Genomic DNA, 23,051 nt, shown 5'->3' with positions numbered 1-23,051 from the left:
TTTCGGGACGGTGGTGCAGTTTTGGCTTCGGAACCGGGCTCAAATGGATGCACCCTCGGAGACCTAGGGGCGGTTAGTGGGGGCAAGGGAAAGTCGAAACAGCGGGGAAAAGTCGGAAGAGAAAATTTGGAGAGAAAGCGGGGAGACCTTGGGGACGGAGGCTTACCGTACCAGTTCCAAAACATCTCTGTGAATGCTAGCTTCTGATTGGGCAGAAAAATCCTTTGTATTATTCTGCCCAGCCAGTGGACAGTGGGTTCACAATACGGTTTGCGTGTACGAAGCCTACACAAAGGCTAGTGTGTTCAGGTGTAGCCCGATACCGCTTCGTTTGCTTCTCGCATGAGTAACTACTGGGAAGCGAGATAGAAACAGATATTCTACCCTCCTTGATCATAATATCATCAAACCCATACCATCATCAAGTTTCTAAAATTAGTGGACACATGCCCGTTTAGCGTTTAAACAGGAGACTTTCATTATCATCATAATATGATAATAATAATAATAATAAAAAGAAGAAGAAGAAGAGTAAAAACACTATTTATATACTAAAGTTTTGATGAAAATAAAAATATTAAGAAAATCCTCAAACACTCTTTCACAAGTTCACGCCATTACTCACTTTCTAAAATTAGCGCGCACACGCTTGGCTAGCGTTTAAGCGGCAGTCATCAATGAAATCCCCCTGTGGAATTTTGTGGAAGGTGTCCTGGCGCCCCTCACACATGTGTGTACCGACCTTAAAATCTCAAACGAAAGCAATGTTCTAATCCAAGTAATAGTAATGTGATAAGGTTCCTCATTCTTTTCTGAGAGCTTCTCGGCTAGGCGTTTGAGAATTTGCGAAAGCAATTACAATCGGCTCCCATCCCAACGTTGGTTCCAGAAACTAGGGGAGTGAAAGATCCCATTTCAACGTCTAGCACCCTCTGTTGGTACTTCCGCTTTTTCTCCTCCTCCTGCTCCTTAAAGATTGAGGACGTTGCTTTTCCCTGGTTACACTTGGAGTTAAAATGCGTTGGCTCTGACATCGAAAAATGCTGTAACTCCTTGAGACCAACAGCCCCCTGCCTTCGTGTCTAGTCTTGCATTTTGCCTCCGGACTTGTCACCGCAATTCTGAAGTTGAATCGTTCATTATCGGTTGTAGTTGTGGTTCGACTTCAACGTTGGTGCAAGCCTTACCAGGAAATGAGGTAAGTAGGTTGCAAACGCCATCGTGTCTCTGCGCCACAAACCCTCCCTTTTTCTTGTTTATTCAGCACCAACTGATCAACAAGGGGCAATGCGGTGAGCCACGAGCTCGCACCCTTGTCTCTCGATTGGTTGACTGACCGCAGCAGATCTGAGGGTAGAGTAGAATCAACACTTTCCATTCTCGATTTCACTGACGCAGTTTTCAAAGCTTGATGTTATCTTTTTAACTCCTCCGTGCAATTCTCGCCTGCCACATTGAACGTGCTCTGTGCGGTAATAGAATCTACGTGCGATGCTGTTATTGTCGTGGAAGCAGCAAACTGTTGTGGAGCTTCAAACCGTAAGTCAGGTCCGCCTAGCCCTCCTTGAGTGGATGTCAAAGTAACAAGCTGACGCAGATAACTAGGTAATAATAATAATAATAATAATAATAATAATAATAATAGTGGTAGTAGTAGTAGTAGTAATAGTAATTGAAAAGATTTTTACAGGGTAACCACTTCAGTTATAAAACTAATATCAATGTGGGCCCTGTATAATAAAAAATTATTAAAATAAGAAATAAAAATGTTTGAAACGCTAAAAATTTAATAGTTAAAAATAATTGCAACTTCTAGCCTAATTTTATCGATTAAAAAGATTCGTGCCACCCCTAGCAAAATAAAAGTATATGGCACCACGTCTTGTATTAAAATAGTTTTATATATTTTATTTTTAAAATTAAACATGTTCCTTGTCCTTGAGGCATTTATTGAAAAGTTCTTTTATACGCTCCTCACGTTTCTCAGAGAGCGGCTTCCATCCTAATCGATCTATAATGGCATCACTCTTCATTTCTTGAGAGTTTTTGAGGATGATACGGACATGTCTCCTTTGCAAGCGTTCGATCTTCAGTTGATTCTCATGACTACAGCCGTGTCAGGTGACATCGCAGTACTCTAGTGGTACTCAGCTTCTTGTTTATCTTAAGAATAGAAGTACTTTGGAATAAAGGGCTGTTTTTATCAGTCCCTGACAATCGCTCTGTGTTCTGAGATTTTAGATACTGCCTATAAGATCTTTAACACAGATGACATTTAAAAATCCAATCTCCAAGAGTATTGCTTTGCATGCGGCATCATCTAAACTCTGCTGATGGTGGAGTTGGATAATATGTCACCTCAGGCCTGTTTACTTAAAACTGTTCTTAGACCCTAGAATGAGTAATTGCTATAAAAAACAATCCATGATCAACAATTTGAAAATTAAAACAGGGAAAATTAGGCAGCGGTCAGCACAGTGCAATACTCCATATAATTAAATTATGGATCGCAAGATTTGACTTGCAGGTCGCGGGACTGTAGAAAAAGAAAGAAATTCCGCACAAAACTACTGGCAATCAGGTGACTTTAAATTTTGGAAAACAAGCCCTGTTCTTATAACTGAATGCGTAATTACCAAAATAAAACTGACGCATTATTAACAATTTGATATTTAAAACAGGGAAACGACATCAGTCAGCACATTGCAATAACCAGAAATTAAATTGTGGATTGCAAGATCTGACTTGTATGTCACAGGACTGTAGAAAAAGAAAAGAAATTCCACACAACAGCACTGGAAACCAGGCGACTCACGTGTTTGAAAAACATATACAAGCCCTGGAATTTAGCCGTATAGTTCTCCCGCGGTGTCTTATTATAACAGATCCTCGGCAGATTGATTACTCTGTAACATAATAAGGATCAACAATTCAATTTCTCTGTGGTCGATATATACCCCAAAAAAAGTTTGTGTTTTTTTTTTTTTTTTTTTTCGTTCTTGTCTGAATAAAGTTAAACTTGCGGTCAAAATTACATATATAAGTAAAATGTGCGACGGCCGGTGAACAAACATCTTTTTTTTTAGGAGGCATCAGATTAAGGGATGCAACAGACTTGAGATCTAAAAAGCCTTCTTCAGTATTTCGGAAAGAGCTAAGATCTTGGAATTTTATTTCTTATCATAGTGTTCCCGGCAGATGTTATTTTTTGGGGGCTGGGGGCATGATATCCTTTACCTCGCTTGTGTTTGTGCCGCGTAAAGAGTAACAACTGACCGCATTATGATCATTGAAATTTTTTCTTTTTTCTTACTTGTCCGAATAAAGTTAGAGTTGCTGTCAAAATTACATATACAAGTAAAATGTACGACGGCCGGTGAACAAACATCTTTTTATTGGGAGGCATCAGATTAAGGGATGCAACAGACTTGAGAGCTAAAAAGCCTTCTTCAGTATTTCGGAAAGAGCTAAGATCTTGGAATTTTATTTCTTATCATAGTGTTCCCGGCAGATGTTATTTTTTGGGGGCTGGGGGCATGATATCCTTTACCTCGCTTGTGTTTGTGCCGCGTAAAGAGTAAGAACTGACCGCATTATGATCATTGAATTTTTTTTCCGTCCTTGTCCGAATAAAGTTAGAGTTGCTGTCAAAATTACATATACAAGTAAAATGTATGACGGCCGGTGAACAAACATCTTTTTATTGGGAGGCATCAGATTAAGGGATGCAACAGACTTGAGAGTTAAGAAGTCTTCTTCAATATTTCGGAAAGAGCTAAGATCTTGGAATTTTATTTCTTGTCATAGTGTTGCCGGCAGATGTTATTTTTTGGGGGGCTGGGGGCATGGTATCCTTTACCTCGCTTGTGTTTGTGCCGCTTAAAGAGTAACAACTGACCGTATTATGATCATTGAAATTTTTTCTTTTTTCTTACTTGTTCGAATAAAGTTAGAGTTGCTGTCAAAATTACATATACAAGTAAAATGTATGACGGCCGGTGAACAAACATCTTTTTATTGGGAGGCATCAGATTAAGGGATGCAACAGACTTGAGAGTTAAGAAGTCTTCTTCAATATTTCGGAAAGAGCTAAGATCTTGGAATTTTATTTCTTGTAACAGTGTTGCCGGCAGATGTTATTTTTTGGGGGCTAGGGGCATGATATCCTTTACCTCGCTTGTGTTTGTGCCGCTTAAAGAGTAAGAACTGACCGCATTATGATTATTGAAAATCTTTGTTTTTTTTCGTCCTTGTCCGAATAAAGTTAAAGTTGCTGTCAAAATTACATATACAAGTAAAATGTACGACGGCCGGTGAACAAACATTTTTTATTAGGACGCATCAGATTAAGGGACGCAACAGACTTGAGAGGTAAGAAGTCTTCTTCAATATTTCGGAAAGAGCTAAGATCTTGGAATTTTATTTCTTGTCATAGTGTTGCCGGCAGATGTTATTTTTTGGGGGCTGGGGGCATGATATCCTTTACCTCATTTGTGTTTGTGCCGCGTAAGGAGTAAGAACTGACTGCATTATGATCATTGAATGTTTTTTTTTTTTTTTTTTTCGTCCTTGTCCGAATAAAGTTAAAGTTGCTGTCAAAATTACATATACAACTAAAATGTATGACGGCCGGTGAACAAACATCTTTTTATTGGGAGGCACCAGATTAAGGGATGCAACAGACTTGAGAGGTAAGAAGTCTTCTTCAATAATCGGAAAGAGCTAAGATCTTGGAATTTTATTTCTTGTCATAGTGTAGCCGGCAGATGTTATTTTTTGGGGGCTAGGGGCATGGTATCTTTTCCCTCGCTTGTGTTTGTGCCGCTTAAAGAGTAAGAACTGACAGCGTTATGATTATTGCAATTGCGGCGATCTAAGCTTTCGTTTCATTACCTTAGTTATAGTATTTTCACAATCAGAGAATCGATGTTTTAAGCTTTCGCGCCAGTGCTTGTTACTTAAGCATCACGAATTACTGAGTTTTGCTGACAGTTTTAAAACAATCTTAATTCAAGATTAGCTTCGATCATAATCTGTCTTCTTTTGGTTTGCAGATGAAACACAGCAAATTACCGCTCTCCTTAGTGATTCCTTTAATTTTTGGAACATGTATTTACACCTCAACCGGCCCTCAAAGTTTCCGAAGAGATGGCAAATACAATACAGTGAATCTCGCGTATTTTGTTAACAATCCTTCGCACCGGTTAAATGGCGTTGTTCTGGTTAGCTTCATGGTCTTGAGCCCCATAGAATGTGCTTATCAATGCATTCATAATCAAGATTGTTACTCATTTAATTTCGCTGCAACTTTACTTGACGGAAGACATTCTTGTGAGCTGCTGAATACGGACAAGTTTCTCAACTCGGAGGATTTAGTTTGCCACGATGGCTTTGATCATTATAATATCAAGGTAAGAGTCAAACGTTTTTGTTCTTTAACAATTCCAGCTGGTTTTAGTTTTGTGAAATATTCTTACTCGTTCTGGATCATTTGTAGACAAGTGATAGTTTGGAAAGAAACGTTACTCGTTCATAATCAAAGATATGATTGACTTTGCAAAACCCATTTCGAAGACTTGACATGTTGTTTTCGAACCAGGACTCACTCTTTCAGACTAGCAAAATTGAGTTGTGAACGTGCCTTCCGAAATGTCGTTATTTTCGCACCAAAAGACTCATGAATAAAAGTCTTGCATACAATAATATTATTTGATAATTTAGGATAACCGCAGTTGCTCATAGAATATCTGTTATACAGATTACAGAAAAATATTTTCTATTCAATAAAGGCGTTTTTCCCCTAGACATACTGCAATTTATTATAAAATGCCCTACTGTCTCAGTTGGCACAGGGTCAGCGGGGATACTCAGTGCTTATTCAGAAATAAACTCCAGCGAATGATCCTTCTCACTTTTTACGAATTATGTTTTTAGTAACAGACATTTTTTACAATTCTGAGAAAGTTTCACTGTATTTTTCCACAGACACCTTGCATGAACAACCCTTGTCAACATGGAACTTCTTTCTGTCGACCGATTTACAATCGAGACGACTATCAGTGTGTTTGCAAAGCAGGTTTTACCGGAAAGCACTGTGGAGTGGGTCAGTTTAATTTACTTTTGTCTGATATGTACGCAATTTCCGATCTGAGAGTGGTATCAAAAAGCATAACTCAGGCATGCGCATAACAGGAGTCTACCATGGTTTTTGCTTCTCTAATTGACTCAATAATTATAACAAACTGATTTCCAAAACCGAGCGGTAACGGTGTAAAATTAAAATCACTCTGACCAATCGCAAAGGACACAGACAATCTAGTGAACCAATCAAAACTCGAAGTAAATACACGCGAAGTGCGAAACACGGGAAAACATCTGATAGAGTCACGATTGGTTAATTTTGGTTTTACTTCTGATTGGATAACAAAATGGCGCGAATTTTTAAGCCAATCGTGTAACGTAGTGATGCATAACCAAAAGGAATTACAAGTGCGTTGGACGCTTAAGCATCACGCAGATTAGCAATTCCCCATCAAGAAACAGTATTTGTCACTTAAACCAAAACTTGAGATATTTTAAAGTTTTTGGTATTATTATCACTTTGGTTAATTCTTGTATTGGTTTTAAAATTACAAAAGTGATATAACTATGACACAACATGTGCACATCAAATAAAAATCTCAGAAAATTTCCTGAAAAATAGTGAATTAATAATATGCATTTACATCAGTAAGGCATGCCCATACTCCCTTTACACTGGTCTGTTTTCTTCAAAATTTCTGGACGTCTTAACAAAGTGAACCGGCAAATATTTTTACGCAGATATCAACAAATGCGCCAGTAATCCTTGTTTAAACGGAGGAGCGTGTGCAGACCAGGTTAATGAATATGTTTGTAGCTGCCCAGCTGGCTACACAGGCGTACACTGCCAAACTGGTAAGTACAACATATGACATGCATGTCTTGTTATAACAATTCTGTATTATCTGGCTCAAATGCACCGAACGATGAAGCCACCCACAACATAACGGTTTAAAAATAACGCACAGAAAACAGGCGCGCTGTAAGGTTAGAAGCTAGAACTCAAAAGATGTGAAAACACTCGCCTTTCGGCTTGAGTTAATTCCCAAAGTATTTCTTGTTCTCTCAGACTTCCACTCGTGTTTCTGTAACTCAACAGAAACACGGGACATGTTTTCTATTTCTTAATTAATCGAAAATCGCTTAACGATCTTAAGTATTATTAGCATTTTTAATAGGGTTAATTTTTTTAACGGTAGTTTCAGTCAAAGAAAGGCATCTATTTTCACGGATCATATCGCCGGGGTCGTGTTGGTAAGAGAACCCTCCCCTCACCCGTACTTTTATGCAAACAATAGCCCCTATTTGGCGCGAAAATATGCTCGGATATTTGTCCTCGTGACATTGTCTGTTCTGAGAAGCGGACAATTTCCCGAGAGCGAAGCTCTAAGAAAATTGTGAGCTTCCGCGCCAAGTGGAGGCTATTGTGTTTGTTATCCTTCAAATATTTCTGGCAACACGCGCAGTTTTGAAAATTGGAGAATATCAATTGGATATTGGCCAGTTTAAGCCGGGGAATATTCAGTCACGTGACGCGTTTAGACCAATCGCGCGCGAGCGAAAATATTTGATGGATTATAATAATGCATGTTGTTTTGTTATTACAGAAATTTGCTCTGTAGCGCCTCAAAATCGCGAAGGCTGCGGAGGCGGAGGTAAAGAAGCATGTGAAAGCAGAGGATGCTGTTATAACTCAACCATTCACGGCGTTGCTTGGTGTTTTTATGGAAACTCTTAAGTTTTGCATCCTCCTTGGTATTAATATTACTTCAATATTGACGATGATGACGACGACGACGACGACGATGACGATGACGATGACGATGACGATGACGATGACGATGGCGATAACGATGACGATGACGATGACGATAACGATGACGATGACGATGACGATGACGACGATGACGATGACGATGACGATGACGATGACGACGATGACGATGACGATGACGATGACGATGATGATGATGTTAACAGTTGGCGTCAATACATAAGGGAACCTGTATAACAGTTGTTAATTGTTTCAGAATGTACAGTGAAACCACAATTAAGCGAACCTTCCAGACTGCGTGCATGTTTAAAGATTTTATAGCATTCAACAGTTTCTCTGCCGGATAAACTTCCAGATTTTTACCTTAGCCATTGTGACCAACTTCACTGTTGTAAAATAAGATTCACTTGAATCAGGGATCTGCCGGCCGTTTAATGCTCTGTTATAGGAAAAATGAATAAAAGTTTCACTGAACTCTTCTCTTTGTTGATTATTTATTGAATACTAGTTTACCTAAATGGTACAAAATTCTGCCGAAGGGAAGGATAATGTAAAGAGTGTCAATGCAGAGTAGGGTTGTTCCCATACAGAACTCAGAGGATATAGGGATTAATTACCCTTTTACCAAAAAAAGAACAAACCGGCCAATTTCCTTAAAGAAGTGGAGACCAATTACCCTTCTTAACTGTGATTACAAAATTGCGACTGAATCTATTGCTAGTCGAATGCGTCAAGTTCTACCAAGAATTATAAAAATAGAGAAAATAAATAAAAATATAAAAATAGAGAAAATGAAAAAAATAGAGAGAAAATAAAAAAACGGGTGGTCTTCTAGAAGATTAACTCTTCAAGGTAAAATCCCGATCATAAAATCTTTAGCAGTTTCTCAAATTGTGCATGTTTTATCCTCTCTCTCAAGTTATCAGGATGCACTTAAAGAAATTAATACGCTGCTGTACGATTATCTCTGGAATAGTTAAGGGGAAAAAATCGAAAGGACAGAAATGATCAATGATTATGATAAAGGAGGCCTCAAGGTAATAGATATCCAAAGTTTGAATACATCTCTGAAAATGAGATAGGTACTGAAGGTTACTTTTAAAAATGACGACAAGCTTTTCGTAGACTTCCACTTCCAGATGTACGGAGGAAAAGCAATGTTTTTAAGTAACCTTTAACCACAGGATGTTGCTCATCTAATCTAAGAGACCCTTTCTCGAGAAAAATTATAGAATACTGGACTAGTCTGAACTGCAGAGAGAAAAACCTTGATTTTAACTCCATGGGTATATGTCACAACTCACTGATTAGGCTTAAGGCAGGGGTAAAAGAGGTTAGAGACCTACTTAATCAAGATCAGACCTTCTCGAGCTATAATGCATTTGTCGCTGAGTATAATATTAACCAACTACCTTGAGTATTTTAAAGTAATAGCAGCCTTAAAACAAGTCAAGAAAGTATGCTCACCTCCCTAAGATAACCCATCTACAAATGACATAGCGTCTTCTGTCGTACTCAAATATTAACAAAAATCTTACAGACCCCTTGCGCGAGACAAAGCCTCTACACCATTACAGAGTCAAGTAAAATGGCTTTCTGAAGGGGCCATAGTAGGAAATTCGACTGTCAATTGGCGAAACTCTTACTATCTGCCATTCCTCTGTACAAGAGAAACAAAGCTCAGAGTATTCCAGTTTAAGTTTCTGCATAGACGAATAGCGACAAATGACTTTCTCTACAAGATAGGCTTAAGCCAAGTGGACCCTTGTTCCTTCTACGGGGAAACTACCGAAACTTTGGTCCACTTGTTTTGGAACTGCAAACATACCTAAGCAGTTTGGAAAAACTTCAGTACTTGAATGGATTTCCCAAATATTTGTAAATTAATCGTTAAGACTTTTTTTTCTCTCCCTCTTTCTGCCTAGGTTTAGTCGAAAATGTACATCATATGTACAACTAAACCACCTGCTACTTATTGCTAGACATTACATATATACCTGTAAATTAAAGAACTCCATACCTAGGCTGCAAGTATATATACAACCTCCATGAACATTGAAAAAAAATAGCTCTAGATTAAAGGAAGTGGGACCCATTGAAGGACGCCCTCCAGTATGCGGTATGAAATGTTGCTATTTTAAGTATTAGTATAACTATATGCATAAGTAAGAATTTGTCAATAGCAGTACATGAATTGCAAGTTGTTGTATTGTTGTATAGCGTAAGCGACAGAACTTTATAACTTGTCCTTCGATTGTTTCGACCAGCTATTTCGCACTCGCGTTCCTCGGCAAATGGCTCTTTGTCGTGAATTTAGGAATAGTTTACTGATGGCTTCTCAGTAAGGAAAATGTGCTTCCGGACGTATTCCTGCCACTTTCTAACCTCGCTCGTAACTACACTTCAACCTTCTTCTTCTACACACCGAAAAACTTCACTACACGTATCAACCCAAAACCCTAAATATGCAAATGCAAGGTGTAAAATGAGAGAAAGGGAAAGAAAACTATTGGATGAAGATTGATTACAAGGGCATAGAACAGAACTGGTTACGCAATAAAAGAATATAAGTTACGTAATAGGTGCTACAGAATAAACAAAATTTTAAAAGCTGATCCTATGGGAAGTAATTAAGCAGCTAGGTAACGAATACGATCACACCTTAATAAATTTAATTCTAAATACTAGGCTTTCCATGACAGTGTCAAGCACGCAACTTTCCATCGTACGATCGGATTGATGTCCGCCTGCACAACCAAGAGCGATAACTTGAAAACCTTTAAATGCGACTCTGGTCAAAAGTCTTACACATTGAAATATAGGATGATGTCATGTGTGATGCCAACTGAAACCGAGACTTTTAACCTGATAAATGTACGAGGTTAGACGAAACAACTAGGACCAAAGTGTTTTGTGATTGACGTCGTATAAAAATGAGAGAGAGGAAGAAGGCGGCTTCAAAAGAGCAAGGTAGAAACATTTTAGCTTTTTTTATGTTCGGGATTCTTAACAAACTGCCATCTGAAATCATTATAACAGCCGCAACCGATATTCTCGCTGGAAGTTCCATTGCGACGGGGGCTGCGACCGTAACCAAGGGCATAGCAAATGTACTCTGCATACTTACTATACCGTGGTTTTTACAGAAGTTGTCATTTTCTACTAAAGTCGCCCTTATTATCAGCTCATACGCTGCTGGTTTCATTACCATTACTACTGCAGACTCCGCTATTGTAAGGCTTATTGGTCTCTGCATGGCTGAATTTGGCAGAGCTGTGCTGACCATGACAGTTTTTTCAACGACGGCGTTTTACAGCGACGTATCGATCAGCGCAGTAGCGGCTGGAACTGGAGTGGGTACAGTGTTAGGCAGTCTCTATTACACAGGTAAATTACTTGACGAACCGTCTCCGTTAAGCGGGTTAGTTTTAGCCTGTGTAGCTTGGCGGTTTTTAAGCAATTTGTGACTGTGCTAAGAAAGCGGCGAAATATTCTTCGCGAACATCGCGAAATTGTTAACTGTCAAACACGAGCAAGAAACAGCCGTAAACAATTTGCCTCATGGGAGAGATGTGATGGCCGTTTTCTCAACAGGCTTTGGCCAAAGCATGATTTTTACCGTGTTTCACTGTCTGCGCTCACCAGACAAGAATTGTCGTCCACGAGAACCAGTATCGTTGTTATTTCGCTATTAAAGAGAATCATCAACGACCAAATTTCGGAAATATTATCGCTGGACTTCACAGCAATTAATGGAATAGTCGTCTGATGTTTTATGTCCTTTTGTTGTTTGAGGACTTCGATCGATCAGATTTCTGACAAAGTGCCATTTCGAAGTCCTTCACGCTTAGAGACCTTGAAAAGGTTTTGAATGGAAATGTTTAACTTCTCCGAATTTGATCTTGAGCGGATTACAACAAAGTCTACCATTATCGTTTACACTTCTCTCGATTCCTCCCTTGACAGGCTTTGCCCCTGTCCGCCATCGAGCAAACACCACATCGCCAGAGCATCGGATAGTTTTGTTTTGATAGACTCTATATAGTATCACAGTGACTTTTCCCTGCCAAGTTGGCTGGAGGTTTCTTATTACGATCTATGCTCTGATTAGCTGTGTTAATACGATTCATAAAACCTGTGATCGAGTTGTCAAAAATATATAATAGGGGGGCGGCAATAAAAAATGCGGGTAATCAAGGCAGGCCGTTCCTCGCAGCTTCGCCGCTTTGTGCGCTCGCTCTCAAATTGCTTAAAAAATTGCTTAAACCGCCAAGCTACGCAAGCTAGATTAGTTTCTTTGAAATAGTGTGTAGCGACCAAGAGAGTCGCGGGTGCGAACAGAGACAGAGAGGCCTAAAGAGATAAAACAGAAATTGGGATTTGATTATTTTTTCACGAGGAAAATGGGGATTTTGGTCACTGGTATTTGGGTCACTGGGGTTGAAGGGTGGTAAGGGGTCCTGGTGGAGTGCGCTGGGGCCACCAGGTGCACTTCGCAAATGCCAGGAAATGCCCATCGTGTCATAGGCTCTGGCACCAAGTCGGCTGTCGCATGCCCTCGCACGTCCTTATCGATTACGGAAACCGGAAACTCTAACAAGCAATGTTACATGGGGAACAGCACAACTACTTGCCTAACTCCAAATGATAATTTTATCACATGGCTCATGGAGCGAGGCAATAGTGGCTGCTCGTGACCGTGTGACATTGTGAAGGAGAGTGTCTATCCCTATACCCACTTAGCGTTATGGTCAAAGTCTAATCTATTTGCGTCACTGGGATTTAGGTCACTAGGATTTAGGTCACCGGGATCTCGGCCGCCGGGTTTTGGGCCATGGAATTTAAGTCACTGGGATTTGAATCACTGGGACTTGGGTCACTGGGACTTGGGTCACTGGGACTTGGGTCACTGGGACTTGGGTCACTGGGATTTATGTCACTGGGATTTGGGTCACTGGGATCTGGGCCACTGGGATTGGGCCACTGGGGTTTAAGTCACTGGGATCTGGGTCACTGGGATCTGGGTCACTGAGATCTGGGTCACTGGGATCTGGGCCACTGGGATCTGGGCCACTGGGATTTGGTTCACTGGGACTTGGGCCTTGGGATTTGAGTAACTGGGATTTGGGCCGCTGGGATTTGGATCACTGGGACTGAGAATCACAAACAATTAAGGTAGGAATGGGACTGGAGTTATGGCACAAAATAGACTGGGAAAGCGAATTTGGGCAAAATTTGGTCTGTGAAATGGAATTTATTCCCCACCTCCCCACTTTCAGTACCCTTCAAACAGTGTAGTTTCTTTGACTAGCCGTGCAAACACAATCAGTATTTCACATAGCTGATTTTTACCTTAAACACAGCGTGCTGGTCTTTGCTGTATAGTATTTACTTGAAGCATTACTTCGCAACATTTCATTTTCATATTCATTCATGGGTTCCGGTTAAAAATAAGTTCTGTTGATTTTGTCCTCAGGGGTGTCAACATGGACTTGTGTTTCACCAAGGTTCACCGTAGCTATCGCTACGCCAGCAGTGCTTTTCCTTTCCATCCTGCCGTACGTCAACTTGGATAAAGCTCCGCTTGATCACAAACGTCAAAATATCCCTTTTGCAGATGTCCTATACGAGCCCATTGACGACCAACAAAATACGCAACTCACAGACGAACTTTCGTTGAAAAGAAAACTGTTGACAACGAGGGAAAGATATTTACTAATGGTATTTCTCTTTTGGCAGTACTTTGTTGAGTCTCTTTCGTTGAAGTCCATCATTACCACTCTTGCATTTCCAAAGGCACCCTTTAAGCCACGTGACCACTTTGATTATTATGTACTGTCTAACAACATTGCTAAGTTCCTGAGTCGTTGCTATATTCTGGTGCTCTCATTCATGTGCTCAAGTGTGGTTCGTCACGTGCAAATCAAGAAGACATGGATCTTGGCGACAGTTGGTTTGGCGTTGATGTTTCTTTTCGTGTTTGAGTCATGGTATCGTTTCATTCCCTATGTCGAAGTTATTGTGGTTCTGTGCTTTATAATGGGACTTTGTACCGGATGTATTTATGCGTCTCTGGTAGTATCTGAAAAGATCACGGATGTCATGGAAAGAGAATTTGCTCAGGGTTTGCTCCAAGCGGGTGCACTTGCTGGGGAATTCGCTGGCGGGTTCCTGGGACTATATGTGGAGCCATATTTGAAAAATCACTGCATGTCCGAACTCGGCCTAGGATATTACTGTTTGACAAGGTTCTCCAGTGTAACAGGCTGGACTAAAAATGTACATTGCTGACAAAAGCATATCATCATTAAATATTTCTATGCATGTAATCAGAAAACAGATCGTAACGTTAGTTAGCTGCCGCATCTAATCTTGTATTTGTAACATTAATAGCGTTCTTTGGTACTTGAACTGTTTTCAATAATTAAAGAATCATTATTCAACATTAAGGCGGGGGTTAATCTAAAATTCTGTAAAAAAAACCGAACACGTTTGTTTTTACCGGAATTTGAATCTTAAGGTATTGAAGTTTTATTTTGAGAAGCATTTCTGTTACTGTAAGTTCAAAGCTCGTTTTCTCAAAACGAGTTACACGTATTTTTGCCTTTGAGAAGAGATATTCTGGGAAGGATTTGTCCAAGTGAGCTGACATTTTCAGGATTTGTTGTTCTAAGGGACTGAGCAGTAATTACCTGGAGTGGTAGGCTGGGAAATAGGTGAAATATGCCCTAAAACTAAGTCATACCCCCCTCTCGTTAAGCAAAAATTAATTTCAACCCTACTTCACAGATTGACAATATTAAGGCTAACCTCCCCCTTTGAATAAAGTCTCCTCCCATTGATTCCCTCATACCTAGTTTACTTGTTGGAGTTCTTCCTCTGGTACAAACATCACTTAAGACCTTTTTCCCTCAGATACATTTTCAGCTGCTTGTTGGTAAGCGCTTTTACATCTTTTTCAATTGTCCAAGAAATAAGCGGAAGAGTGTTCCTTTCTCTTACTCTTTTTTTGGCTTTTGCATCGAGGAACTCAAGGTGCTGTACATAACTTTTACATGCAGTCTCGTCCACGTTGTACTGAGAACATACCAGGCGAAGTAGCATCAAGGGTTGGAACTGGAGAACGTTGGACAGGAACACATCTTGCCCTACCTTCATTAAGGCATCCATCGCATGTTGGAGTGCAGGAAAACTTAAGGTACTCAAGGAAGTACTGCCCCTGACGAACATGGTCTTCTTTTAATTTCTGAAGCTTTTCAAACAAGGCATTCCCACACATATTACATTTTACATCCAACCCCCCCCCCCCCCCTCTCTCTCTCTCTCTCTTGCTGTCATTTTCTCCTATGCCCCCACCCCCTCTAATTTTCCAGCCCGCCCTCCAGGTAATTATTGCACAGTCCCTGAGTAAGTTTTGAATTTTAAACATAGAACTTTCCCATCCAGTGCATTTTGTCGAAATTATGCATTGAAACGTATGCTGGATTTTCTGGATCAGAATTTTTTCAACTTTTTAAACTTCTCTATGCTTAAACCAGTAAGCTATTTGTCTTCTTTTAAAATATGCAAAAAATATTCATTTTGATCAGTTCTTGTGGGAGTTATCCTCTGGCATTCCTCAGCAGGTGGCAGATTTAATCAGCCGATGTCTGGTTACAATACAGTTCTAATGCACAAAAATATTTTTTTCATAATCTTTGTTCTTTAAGCTTTCTAAAAATGTATACTTTGCCATGGTTTGGAATTAAATCCTAACCGTGAAAAAGTCTGAAAAACTGGTGTGCTTTTAGGTAAACCCCCGCCTTAAAAGATTGTTATATATATTAATACCCATGTATTATGAGGAGCCCTTGACATCTGTTGTTTATATTGGGTGCTTTCTATTTTATCATATCGACTAGTATGTCCATTTGAATGACCTTTTTGCGATCAAACCAGGCGAACAGAGAAAAATGACGCTATAGCCATTTTCAGTCTATTCCTTCTCCAATCTCACACATAAGTGCGACCCTACTGAGGAGAGATAGGCCATTGAACGTCTCAGTGGGGGAGGGAGGAGTGGCTTTTACGGCCACTGAACCTTGTCCGATCGGTGAAAGAGGGTCTCAATGGGGGGAGGGGAGGGGTGGCTTTTACGGCCAATGAACCTTGTCCGATCGGTGAAAGAGGGTCTCGGTTAGTGGCTTTTACGGCTAACGGTTACTTTGTAACATATATTTTCCAATTTTTACGCCTGACGGCTAAACTTGTGGCCCGTTTTACGGCTAAGGATTAACCCCATTTAGACCCTCGTCAAAGTGGATCTCCTTCAAAAGTAGTCCATATTTCCCGAATATTCTCGGTTGGACCAAAATTTAGAGCGAAATTCAGTCGGGAAATTTTAGCATAATGGAAAGAACCCATTATTTGGCAAATTGCCACGATGCCCATACAGTCATGGTATTCCTCGTCATTCGTCCTCAACAGATATCATGTGATATACCCCGAGTTGCAAAGATGGCCGTTTTGCAAAACACTAAAAACCAGTTCATCTTTCAGCTGGAAAAAAGAATGCGTTTTTCTTTCAGCAACAAGATGTGTTAAAATTGTTCCTGCTTTATGCATAACATCTCTCCGTTTGGTTGAAATAAATTTGTTTGTCTGTAATGTGATATCGATTAGTTCACGTGTAGGGAAACTTCTTCCAGCTAGGGCTCTTAAACCACAAGTTTAAGATTGCGCGACTCATAGACACTGGGAAATTAATGTTCCAACAATTTTCTATTTTGATGAATGCGAGTGTCTCACACGCGCCTCCATTTCTTCAAACTACCTTGCAAAGAAGCTTTAACACCGAATGGCTTCCTTCCCTATCTTCGCTCTTCCTGCTATTGGCGATTTATTAACTCTGAATCTTAACAGGCCTAGCAAAAAACACGCAACGTCGCAATACTGTGGCTCTTTCAATTGGTGCTCCAGTGCTTGCAGGAGTCTGGGTAATTACATCTACGTTCTCGATTTTGTTTTCCATTTTCTGGATGCATATGATTCAGAATAATGAAAGCTTGGTACGTTATTTCGTGCACAGCGAGCTTTGCAAGCGAGTCGCTGCCTTTCTCTGTTCTGTTTCTATTCGGCCTGTATACTACTGCACTCCCTGCATCATTTAAACAACGTATGGTGGCCTTAATTAAGTAACCGAAAAAAGGGCGAGGTGTAAGACGAAACCGAGTTTCTTTTAACGTGTATGCAAATTGGTGTGTTAACGGTAAATGCAAATGAAGTTTTCCTGACCAAAATGATGTTTAGTAATACTTTCTTGGCTTCGATAAGCAAAATTTCGCAGCAGTGTGATCTGCTACGGGTATTATCAGAAGCCCATAAGAGGTTGCTCAACCCCCGATAGGTTTCTGGCATTACGGAACACATAAGGCTATGCTCACAGAGGGCTAGCTCCAAATAGGTCCGGCTAATGCCGATCCTGCCCAAGGTTTTGAACCTACAAAGAGGGCGTCTTTTAAACACGAAGTCTTCCTTGGGAAGACCAAGACTCATTTGTCAGTCATCGTTGACGTGCGTGGGTCAAATTCAAAATGGCGGGTGATTTGACTAAACGATATCCTGATCCCAGAGGTTTTTCTTGGTTTTTCTTCTTTTCGCGAGAAAAACCTCTGGGACCAGAGTAACTAAACGAGAACCCTAAGCTGTAAGTGAATTTAAGTGCCTTTGCTGTCTCTACTTGTCTCTGTTTCAATGAATCATGTTTACAAGAGGATTATAAACTGATATCGTTCCACTGTTCGCAATGTCTATGCAAATAATTGTTCTACAGTTGGACCCGGCTAATTTGAACTCGGTTATTTCGAATTCCCCGTTATTTCGAACTCAAAACCATTTCCCTTGGATTTGCCGTTCAGTTATTTACTATCGGCTATTTCGAACAATCTTTCGTTTCCCCTGCGAGTTCGAAATGGCGGAGTTCAACTTTATTTTTAATGTTAAGTCCGATCCCAGTGGCTATTGTAGAATACTGTCACAGCGTGAAGCAAGCATTTTTGGGGTTAATTCAAAATTTGCGGGAGGAGCGCACGCCCTTTTATAGCGCGCCTTCGTGTTTAAATATTGACGCAATGGCACTTAAGAATGTTATATTGAGAGCTAACCACCTTTTAAGGTGGCTCCCTATAGTTTACGATCGAGGACGAAAGCTTGAGTCATCTGCGCGCGCTCGAAGGAAAACGTCACTGTTTTTCGATATTTTATTACATCAACATGAGCACAACAAGCAAAACGGACAGTAAATTTTCTCGCGTTTCCTTCGGTGAAATTTGTATCCCGCAGGAAGCGATATGCTGTGAAAATTTGGGAAGATTTCACCGAAGGAAATTCAAGAAAATCGCAAGTAAAGCCATAAAAAAGTAAAAAACATATTTGTTTGGGCATTTATAATTCAAGACTAAAACCAATAATTTCAACAGAGATAATAGTAAAACACTATTTAATCATTGCTTATTACATGTAATTAGTTTGAGAGGACTCGGTGTAAAAACGAATGCAAAAACGGCAATCAAAACATAACACTTGCGCGCGCAACGCCATAAATGATTACCTTATGGAGCCACCTTAAGTCGATGATATTTAGGCTAACCTGAGCACTATTTAGGCTGACCGAAACGCTATTTAGGCTGACCGTAATGACATTTCTTCATTTCGTCATTTGGTGTTTTAAACGTCCCCGCAAAGACCAGGTCCAGTTTTGGAACCGCTGGGTCCCGATCGAGTGAACACCTAGGTTCGCCCGTTTTTGGGACGGTAGGGCAGTTTTGGCTTCGGATGGATGCATCCTCGGAGACCCAGGAGCTGTTAGTGGGGGCAAGGGAAAGTCGAAACTCGGAAGAGAAAAGTTGGAGAGACAGCGGGGAACCCCTAGGGCGGAGGCTTAGCCCGCCAGTTCCAAAACAGCTCTGTGAATGCTGGCTCCTGATTGGGCAGAAAAATGCTTTTTATTATTCTCCCCAGTCGGTGGACAGCGAGTTTGCGTGTACGAAGCCTACACAAAGGCTAGTTTGTTCGGATGTGGTCCATACCGCTTCCTTTACTCTGCGAATGTGTAACTGGGCAGCGAGATAGAAACAGATAATCTGCCCTCGTTGATCACCTAACGGACCGCTACCGGACCAGTCACCCATAAAAAGAGCGGTCGAGTTGGCGCCTTCGTAGCAGGTATCAAAACTTATTTAACATTATTCCGGTCAATACGACGAGCTTAGAAAACACAAAGCAACCATGACCTGTAAGACAAACTTATTTAATATTCAGAGATTGAGACTGAAAGAGTTAAAGGACAGACTGCAAACTGTAACTAATAATTTACGAGATTTAACACAGCGCTTCACTGATCTGGAAGAAAATATTACATTACAAATCATGCAAACCTTGCTCTCTTAAAACTGTACAATTTCTCTTTAGCTGGAGTAGGTCGACTCCAACAAACTTATTTACATCCCTGAACAGGGCTCGATGTAAGATACAAAATGATATCTACAATTCAAACGGATGTACATGGTACCCTGAAATTCATCCTCATTCTTGACACGAAAATTCACAAGGAGTACATATATATTGGTGATTGGACACGCTCAGTACAAGCTTTAACCCACCTTCCACAGGCAGGGATGTCCTACACCAAAAAGGAGGTAAAGTTAAACAGGAGGCGTCCGCGTTAGACGTCAGCTTAAGAGCAGTACTACAGACCTACATGCTATATCCCTTCTTTAACAAAGATTTGAAGTTTGCGGTTAAACTGTCTTGCGTTTTTGGAAGTGGTACAGAACAGGGATAATAAGACTGCGTACCAAGGAATGAAGTCCCGATACAAGGCACACTTTAGCATTATGACCTGCATTCAGATTTGGTCAATTCTTTTGTATTGTTTTATTTTGTTTTAAGATAAATTAAATTTTCTTAAGACCACGGGCCTTAGCTGAAGACACTATTTTCTTACAATTATTTTCCCCGCCCGTAATTAATTCTTATAATTTTAAAAACAAAATTACCTGAAACATTTGCACACGTAGCAGACCTGAATTTTCTTGATCATTTGAGACACGTTTTGAGTTAGCAAGATTCTCTATCACGTTATCAACGATTCCTCTTGGCGAAAATTACTCTCGTATTTCCTGAAACAGAAAATGACTGCTTAATTACCGACCACACCAGTGAACGCATAACATACAAGTTGACAAAAGAATCTGAACTGAGAATTGATATCGAGAAAGAGATTTAAAGCACGTTTCCCTAACCTGTAGTAATGCGCCATCAGAATACAATGTGTCGCTCGAATTTTAGGCTCAGAGAGTGCAAGAAGTGGGGCGCCAAAACAGCAGCGTTTGTTTCCTCACACAACGTAAATAAAACTAATTTTAAAACTCTTTCAAACTTTGTTGTGGATGAAGCAATACTTCCAGGAAAATTCTACGAAGCAGTCATAAAAGGAAAGAACGAAACTACAAGAAAATATTTCTTTTCGCGTGGTACAGAGGTTCATCTCATAAGGAGGTACATTCAATCTTGATCTATTTACAATTTTTTTTCTCACGGAACAGAAGCGATGGCTTATGAAAAGAACTCTGCACGAGCACTTCTGTGAACATTGATACAACTTTATAATCCTGTCGGACGTCGAAGGCTAGGGCCAATAAATTTTTCAAAAACAATTTTTCCTGAATAAGCTTTCACCGAATACTAGTCTGGCTGCTCAAACCCAAACCAGCCGGGAATGGCAAGAGAACAGTGAAACCTAACCATTGTTCACTCAAAAAGCACCTGCTTTCGTTTGACATCTCACCAACGAAGAAATACACTGATTGCCTTCAGTAATCAACTACTAACTTCTCCAAACCTTTCTATAATAAATTACAATTGGCAGGTAATTAAGAGGACGATCACACCACAATTTCCCGCCCAACCAAATTCTCCTAAAGGGAATTAATGAAATGTATCGACAACATTAAGGAGAAATTTGACGCTCATCTTGGCTTAAAATGTCAAGAGAAAACAGCGCCGCAGTTATGAAATAGGCACTTCATTAATTCAATTCAAGTCGCTTCCTGCAAACTCGTTTGTGACACACTGAACTATCCTCTAGCAGTCAGTGCCGGTATTCTCATTCCCAGGCTCTTCTTACATCCCGGATCTTGGAAACGAGGTTAAGCGAAAGACAGCGAAGTTTTCCCTCCTTTCCTTGAGTCTACTATTCACTTCAAATAAGCGCCTCAGCCCCTCTTCCCACAGTACAAGGTTGGGACGGACTTCTGTGTAACCGTTGTCTTATTTTAGGTAGTCTTTCTAACGTTCTCAGTAAATTGCTGAAAGTGGGTCTATTATCTGCTTCGAACGCCCAGCAAACTGTCAAAGTATCCTGAAAAAGAAAAAATGAGAAAAATTCGTGAAACCTTTGGATCATGGCGAAACATGAAATGTTCAGCGCGCCGCGAGTGTACGACAGAGGAAAAAGAAAAAGAGTTCCCGGCCGGATTTAAACATACCGGTTGGATACTCCCTAACCACTGAGCTACAGAGACTTAAGTGAACTAGGCCATTTGCTAAGTTCATATGTGGCACGCGTCCTGCACGCTGCTAGGATCAGCAATGAAAGAGGATAATTTTGATTGCGAGTCCAATAGCAAGTCTCTTCATGTAATCTGTGCGACTTGTCCCATCAGTCCAAACTGGTTTGAATTAAGAATATTCAATGTCCCTAGTGCTAACTGTTCGTACAGTACAACATGAGCTCTCTCTTTGCAAGAAAGACTCGAGTATCACCAATATTGAGCTTCCTAACTTATCATGGCCCACCAATTCTATGCCAATATACTGTTGATTACTTTAGAAAACCTTGCACTGTAAGGACGTCGAGAAAAAACAAAGCAACAATAACAATCGCATTCTGCGCCATGTAATGATGCATGACTTAGTTTTAACAACACATGTCAATAGCACATGTTTCCCCCACTGTACAGTACTAAAACCAAACTTTGTCAAAACATACCTTGACCTCCCGTGGAACATCCACATTCGCTAGTGATTGTTTCACTCCTTTGCCCACTTGCCAAATAATGGCTTCAGGAATTTGTTTCTTGAACGGCCATGAGCCAGAACACATCTCGTACCAAACAGTCCTAAAAAAAACCAACCGCAGACAATTTCAGTTCAAAACTTGCTTCTGCATTTTTTTTTTTCCCTGCCAGTCACTTCCGGCACTCCGTACTTGATTTCCCGCGCTTTCCACCCTTCGTACATTTTCCCGCGCTTACCATCGGTTACATGTTCATGCTTGTGTTCTCATTGGTTTGTATCAGTATCCGTGTGCTGTTCAGTGTGTGACTACTGTGAGTGTGTGATTACTCCAGTTTTAGCTTCAGTGCGGCGGATAAGAAGTATAGCGCTCACTTTCAACTTAACTTGAAACCGAAGGGAAAGAGGAGTAGTTTAAAGGAACTACGTCACGGTTTGCGTTTCTTGAAAAGTGTAGGCTTAATCCTTCAAGTTCGCGGTTTGTAATCCGTGTTAATCTTTTCCATCCTGAACTATCCTTGTTCCTTTGTGGTTTATTATTAACTCTTTGGTGTTTTTCTATCTTAGTTAACTATTGTTTTCAGGTTTCCTTCAATTTAAAGGCAATTTTGTACGTGGCCAAAGTAACTCAAAATACTGTGACTGAGCTCTCCTTTACTGGAGAAAAGAACTATAAACAGCTTGCTTAGGACTGAAGTGTTTATACCCGCTGCTGTGACACGTGACTGTGACTTACCCGAAGGCGTACATATCGGTTGCAAAGGTGAACTGCGACGAATCAGGCGCGTCTTGTTGCGTCGTCAGCGAGCGAAGAATTTCAGGAGCTAAATACGGCAGCCATCCTTCTGGGATCATCAGCATCCCTGGTCTGACCGACTTGGTGGTCAGGCCAGCTACACTGAATAGGCCGAAATCAGTGATCACCACGCGATTATTCAACTCCAGAAATACATTCTTTGAACGCAGATCAGTGTGTACGATGCCTCGAGCATGAAGATATCCCATCCCCTGTGGATACACATGAACACACCGTACAGGCGCGAAAATCAACACGGAATTTACTCTGTGATTTCATGATAATACATTACTTGACGTACAAACATGAAAACACAATTGGAATTTTCTCCCAATGTGTGGCTTC

At 40.5% G+C, this 23,051-nt stretch overlaps 4 protein-coding genes across 5 annotated transcripts in view; 3 read left to right on the top strand and 1 right to left on the bottom strand.

Annotated features, from left to right (window-relative positions):
* Nucleotides 1-5,866: 5,866 nt before the first annotated feature.
* LOC145463573 (uncharacterized) lies at nt 5,867-8,279 on the top strand. Its single transcript, XM_081447341.1, has 3 exons — nt 5,867-6,103; nt 6,823-6,936; nt 7,689-8,279. The coding sequence occupies exons 1-3, from the start codon at nt 5,995-5,997 to the stop codon at nt 7,817-7,819; spliced, it is 354 nt and encodes a 117-aa protein (XP_081303467.1). The 5' UTR covers nt 5,867-5,994; the 3' UTR covers nt 7,820-8,279.
* Nucleotides 8,280-10,788: 2,509 nt separating this feature from the next.
* LOC145462259 (uncharacterized) lies at nt 10,789-13,431 on the top strand. Its single transcript, XM_081445761.1, has 2 exons — nt 10,789-11,276; nt 13,332-13,431. Exons 1-2 carry the CDS (start codon nt 10,789-10,791, stop codon nt 13,429-13,431), a joined length of 588 nt encoding a protein of 195 aa, XP_081301887.1.
* Nucleotides 11,945-14,224, top strand: LOC145464186 (uncharacterized). The gene has a single exon (XM_081447993.1). The coding sequence runs from the start codon at nt 13,574-13,576 to the stop codon at nt 14,144-14,146; it is 573 nt and encodes a 190-aa protein (XP_081304119.1). The 5' UTR covers nt 11,945-13,573; the 3' UTR covers nt 14,147-14,224.
* Nucleotides 14,225-17,079: 2,855 nt separating this feature from the next.
* Nucleotides 17,080-23,051, bottom strand: part of LOC145464501 (kinase suppressor of Ras 1-like) — a 28,433-nt gene continuing 22,461 nt past the window's right edge. Inside the window, exons 18-20 of one of the 2 annotated variants that reach the window (XM_081448414.1) lie at nt 22,647-22,918; nt 21,885-22,014; nt 17,080-21,254 (exon numbers count right to left, since the gene is read on the bottom strand). In XM_081448414.1, coding sequence (XP_081304540.1) covers nt 21,096-21,254; nt 21,885-22,014; nt 22,647-22,918 — 561 coding nt within the window. In that variant the 3' untranslated portion in view covers nt 17,080-21,095. The remainder of the gene's footprint in view (nt 21,255-21,884; nt 22,015-22,646; nt 22,919-23,051) is intronic. The other variant, XM_081448415.1, reaches the window with a different exon arrangement.

Source organism: Orbicella franksi, chromosome 12 (assembly GCF_964199315.1).
Source record: "Orbicella franksi chromosome 12, jaOrbFran1.1, whole genome shotgun sequence".
In the NCBI taxonomy this organism is placed as follows: Eukaryota; Metazoa; Cnidaria; class Anthozoa; order Scleractinia; family Merulinidae; genus Orbicella; species Orbicella franksi.
This window is presented reverse-complemented; position numbering and strand designations above follow the sequence as displayed.